This window comes from Emiliania huxleyi (assembly GCF_000372725.1).
Source record: "Emiliania huxleyi CCMP1516 unplaced genomic scaffold EMIHUscaffold_51, whole genome shotgun sequence".
NCBI classification, from domain to species: domain Eukaryota; phylum Haptophyta; order Isochrysidales; family Noelaerhabdaceae; genus Emiliania; species Emiliania huxleyi.
This window is the reverse complement of record NW_005198167.1, coordinates 67,971-72,703: the sequence shown is the minus strand read 5'-3', so window position 1 is coordinate 72,703 and position 4,733 is coordinate 67,971. Positions and strand designations below refer to the sequence as shown.

Genomic DNA, 4,733 nt, shown 5'->3' with positions numbered 1-4,733 from the left:
GCAAACCCGCCGGCGGCGCCGCCGTTGCGGTCGACGGGGGCCGACTGCGGCCGCGAGATGGCAGGGCGAGCGGCGGCGGCCGACGTCGGCCGCGACGGCGCGGGGCGGTGGCTCGGCGCCGCCGACTGCGGCCGGCCCGCCGGCCCGCGGGAGAGCGCCGCCGACTGCGGCCGCGAGAAGCGCGCGGCGGGCGACGGGCTCGCGCCGCCCGCCGACTGCGGCGCGGCGACGGCTTCGCCGGCTCCGACGAGGCCGACGCCGCCGACGTGCTGCTCGCGGCGTTCGCGGGCCAGTCGGAGGAGACGCTCGTCGCGTGTGTCAACACCGACCAGACGTTCACCTTCCTCGAGAACCAGATCGTCCGCGCCGCGAAGGCACTCACCCTCAAGTCGGCCGCCGTGCCGATGGGGATGCTCGGCGGCGCCGCCGCCGCCGAGCCCGGCGTCGCCGCCGCCGCCGCCGCCGCGGGCGGCGCGGGCACGGGCGACTTCGGCGAGGTCGCGCCCGAGGACGAGCTCGACCCCGACGACCTCACGTGACCGACGTGCTAAGTGAGGATGCGTGCGGGAGTTAGTAGGAGTGATTTCGCACGACGTACTTTTACAAGCTACTGGCTAAAAGCTCAGGCCAGGTACTTGTAGACGGTGGAGTTCGAGGCGTCGCGCTCGAGGTACTCGCGGGCGATGAGGTCCTCGATGCGCTTCTTGATCTGCCTCGGGTCGGGCTTGAAGTGGCGCATCAGCTGCGTCGACGCCTCGAGCACGAGCTTCTGGTGGTCGAGCGTCTTGCGCGTCTTCATGATGCGCACAATCGCCGCCTCGATCTCGCGTGCTTCCGGTCCTCGTCGACCTGACAAGGGAAGGAACGGCGGATCGGGGCGTCAGCGGGCGGTGGGCGCCGTCGGCGGCGGGCGGCGCGGGCGGGCGGCGGGCGGGCGGCGCGGGCGGGCGGCGCGGCGCGGGCGGCGGGGCGGACCGTCGCGCGCGTCGAGTCCTTCTCCTCCTGCGTGATCTTCGCCGCGATCGTAGGTCGACTCGACACGGCACGGCCCCAAACATCCCACGTCGCGCTCGCGTTCTGCCAGCTCTCTCCCCGCAGTCGCTGCTGCTCACGCTCTCGCCGCGCGTCTCCTGTGCTGCACGCCCACACGTGCGCCGCCCGTCCGCCGCGCGGGAGCGAAGCGCTCTTTGGTGGCGCAGGGAAATGATTTGTCACGAGACGTTTGCCCGGCGCGCCGCTGACGTCGTGCATCTAGGCGGAACCTCAGACCGAGCTTATGTCTGTCTGGCGCCATTCTCTTCGCTCGGCGGCGCATCGCTCGGCGACACATTGCTCGGTGGCGAGCCAAAAGCCTGAGGGCCTACCGCTGGCCCAACCTCGTCAACCAGCGGCTAGCGCTCGCCGACTTCAGAGCGCTGATCGCCGGTGCGGCGACGGCCGGTGCGCACCTGCTGCCTGTCGGGCAACGGTGTGTATGCGGTGCAAGTTCCCGAGATTTGCCACGCGTATTTCTCGCACGCGCGGCTGTGCAACGTGCATCGCGTCTCGGCTCGCTCTACCAGCCCGAGCCCGTTCGCAACATAGTGTACGCGCGCATTAATCGAAGCGGGCGACGATGAGCTGACGCACGATTACGATGAGTCGGTGGGATGCAAGGCGCACGGCGACCGGTCGTCCTTCCTCTGAACGTTTCCAGGGACGGGCGTTTCACGACACACAACGCGCCTGCAAATACGCGCCCGTCCGGCAGTTGAGGCCGTGGCTGTTTTTTCCGCCTCGGGCAGTGCGCACAGTATCGTCGTCCTACCGTAGTGGAGGCAAAAAATAACTGAAATCTAATGAGGAGCATCTTTAGTTTTCTCCTTCGCTTGAGAGCGCTTGCGCTGCGCGCTGCACGTCCACATAGAGATGAGATGCGCCGGCGTGTCGGCTCTGTGAGCGGTGACCGGTGTGTCGGCTGGTGTGTGAGGAGCGCTGATCGAGCTGCGAAATCTCACAGGCTGCTGACGCTCGGAAGCTGGGCACATATAAGCCACCGTGCGATGCGCACACGTCTCCGGCAGTCTTCTTGCCGGCGAGGCGAGGGTAGCCTTGCCATTTTGGTTTGACGGCGTGTCAGGGAAAGGCGGAGTATGTCTTTGGCAGAATCCCTTGGCTGCCGAGAGTCGATGGCACAGCAGCTCGTGTCGCCACCAAAGAGCGCTTCGCTCCCGCGCGGCGGACGGGCGGCGCACGTGTGGGCGTGCAGCACAGGAGACGCGCGGCGAGAGCGTGAGCAGCAGCGACTGCGGGGAGAGAGCTGGCAGAACGCGAGCGCGACGTGGGATGTTTGGGGCCGTGTCGTGTCGAGTCGACCTACGTGCCCGCTCGGCGAGCCTCGACGCGGCGCAGGAAGCCGTGACGGCTGGTGCTGCACACCGCCATCGCAGCGTGTTGAAAAGGCGCTCTTGTCGCCACCGCGGTGGTGGTCGAGCGAGAATTCCGATTGTACACCACGGGAGCCGCCTAAGCGACTCCTGCGAGGGTGGCGAGGCACTATCAAGAAAGACACCGAAAGTCGCCGCGGCAGTCCACGACGCGCCCGCGAGCCAGCCTGCTGCCGGCTCGCACGGCAGCCTCTTCCTATGGACCAGCCTCGACTTCCATACAGTCAACATTTTGTCGCTGCGTGCTCGTGGTGAGCTGTGGCGGCGGTCGAAGTTCGCCCAGATTCGGTGACGAGCGCCGGACGATAGTACCGCCTCTGTTCGCCCTCTGTGCATGTCAGGCCAGGCTGCAGCAGGGCACTACCAACGTGCTGCCCTGTTGCAGCCTGACTTTGCCCACTGTGCACAGTCGCCAGAGCACCACCACCGCCCGGCATCGTGTCACGGCGAGCTCCTTCTGCGCCCGCTCGCGAGGCTCTCGCGCTGGCACACTTTGGGGCCATCTGCTGCTCGCGTTCGGCGAGCTCTTCTCCGCACTCCTGCCACGGTGCCGTCACCACACACCTTCTGGCTGGCCTGAGCCGCGCGGGGTCGCCGGCGGGGGCAACGCGTCGACCTCTCTCTCTGGTGCACCACGGGCCGCAACGGCCTGCGAGCAGCGTGCGCGAGGAGGCAGTGTGCCGGCATACAGTCGAGCCGGAGCATCGGGTTCTTGATGCTTCTGGGGTCAAGTTTGACCTTATGTGGCCTAATATGCAACAATAATGCTATGCTCTCACCCAGCCTTTTGAGATATGATCCCTCAAAGTCGAATTTTCGTTTGTACTGGTGACCATAGTACCGTTTGTCTTGTTTGCGTTTCTTCACACGAATCCTTTAATATGCGCGTCATCTTCAAACACCCCCCCCCACGCACCTGGGGACCCCCCTCTAGGTCGACGGTCTGACCAGGTGGAGGTGGGGGGGGGTAGCTACACCCCCCTGTCGCTCAGCGGTCCCGAGCCAGCGGCAGCTGACCCCCCACTTGAGCTTCCTGCATCACTTGGACGTGAAGGACGTTGTGTACGGCCGCTTTGAATGGAGCTGTTACATGAGGGATACTGGGCATGCTAATGCCTGCTGGGGAAGGGATGCCTTCGGCAGCACCTTCGCCTGGCGGCACGCAACGGGCGTGAATGAGGATGTCTGGCCGGGGCGCCTCGATGCGGGGGTTCGTGTGCGCGCGCGTGGCGAGGCGCGCATGATTGCTCAGCTGCAGCGCCACAAGCGAAGCTTCTCACCGCCGTTTCCATTCCTGCGAGGCCCACTGATGGTGTGGTCGGCCTCTGTGGCCGCTGCGCTTGCTGGCGCCGACAACGACATGGCCAGAGAGCAGAAGCACGCACGAGCGCTCTTCAAGCAACCACAGCCGCCGAAGCGCCTTCTGGTCGACATCTTCTTTGGCCACCTCCTAGCGTCAGCACGCAATGGCTTTGGACTGCCCAACCTTTCGCTCGTGGACATTGGCCAGGGCTACCTGGAGCTGCGCCAGCAGCTCATGAGCAACATATCGAGGCCGCTCCCTGGCGCGCGTGTGCTGCACTTGAACTCGAGGCATGTCGAGATGGCTGCGCGACGGAGGGGGGGCGGCACGGCCGACCAGGTTCTGTCCGAGTACATGTCAGAGCTCTCGAGAGGCGACCGGGACCAGCAGCCGCGACTGGCCCGCTTCCTACACTGCTCTCAGCGCAATTGGTGGAATGCGACCGGGTATGTTGTGCTCACAGGCGCCAGTTGGACGTCTTGTGACCTCACTGGCAGCGCGTGGACGGGCCCGAGAGATTCGCCCTTGTTTTCTCCTGACGAAGCTGCCCGTGCAGCCATCAGCACCTCGTCGGAGGCTCGTAGTCAGCGTAATCGCCGTCCTTCGCTTGTGCGCCTATATACTACGCCATGAACACGCGAGAATCAGAGGGGATGACTGCGGTGTACATACCGCGCCGTCGGTGTGATCGGGGAGCACCTTGCACGAATGCAAGGGCTACGAATACAATCGGCTACGCCAGCGCGCCGAAGAATTCTTCTCTGTATGGCGGCGCGCATGCGAGCTTTTCCGTCATGGCCAGGCGCCCACTCGGCGGTCCATTTCTCCCTCCGATTTCGATCGCCAGCACTGCTATAATTGGGGTGGCTGCGTTCGCTTTCCTCATCGCCGCGGGCCCTCACCGGCCGCCGACGCCAGCGGAGCCTCCCTCCACGCCGCCGGCAGAGCCTCCCGCCGCAGCGGAGGAGATCTTGTTGGCGGGATCGCACGCTGAGTGGACTGCA

At 65.7% G+C, this 4,733-nt stretch overlaps 1 protein-coding gene across 1 annotated transcript; it reads right to left on the bottom strand.

The window, feature by feature from the left end:
- Positions 1–622: 622 nt before the first annotated feature.
- On the bottom strand, positions 623–1,251 carry EMIHUDRAFT_211963 (hypothetical protein; the record flags this gene model as incomplete). Its single annotated transcript, XM_005766407.1, has 2 exons — positions 623–840; positions 1,047–1,251. The coding sequence occupies 2 exons, from the start codon at positions 1,249–1,251 to the stop codon at positions 623–625; spliced, it is 423 nt and encodes a 140-aa protein (XP_005766464.1).
- Positions 1,252–4,733: the final 3,482 nt, after the last annotated feature.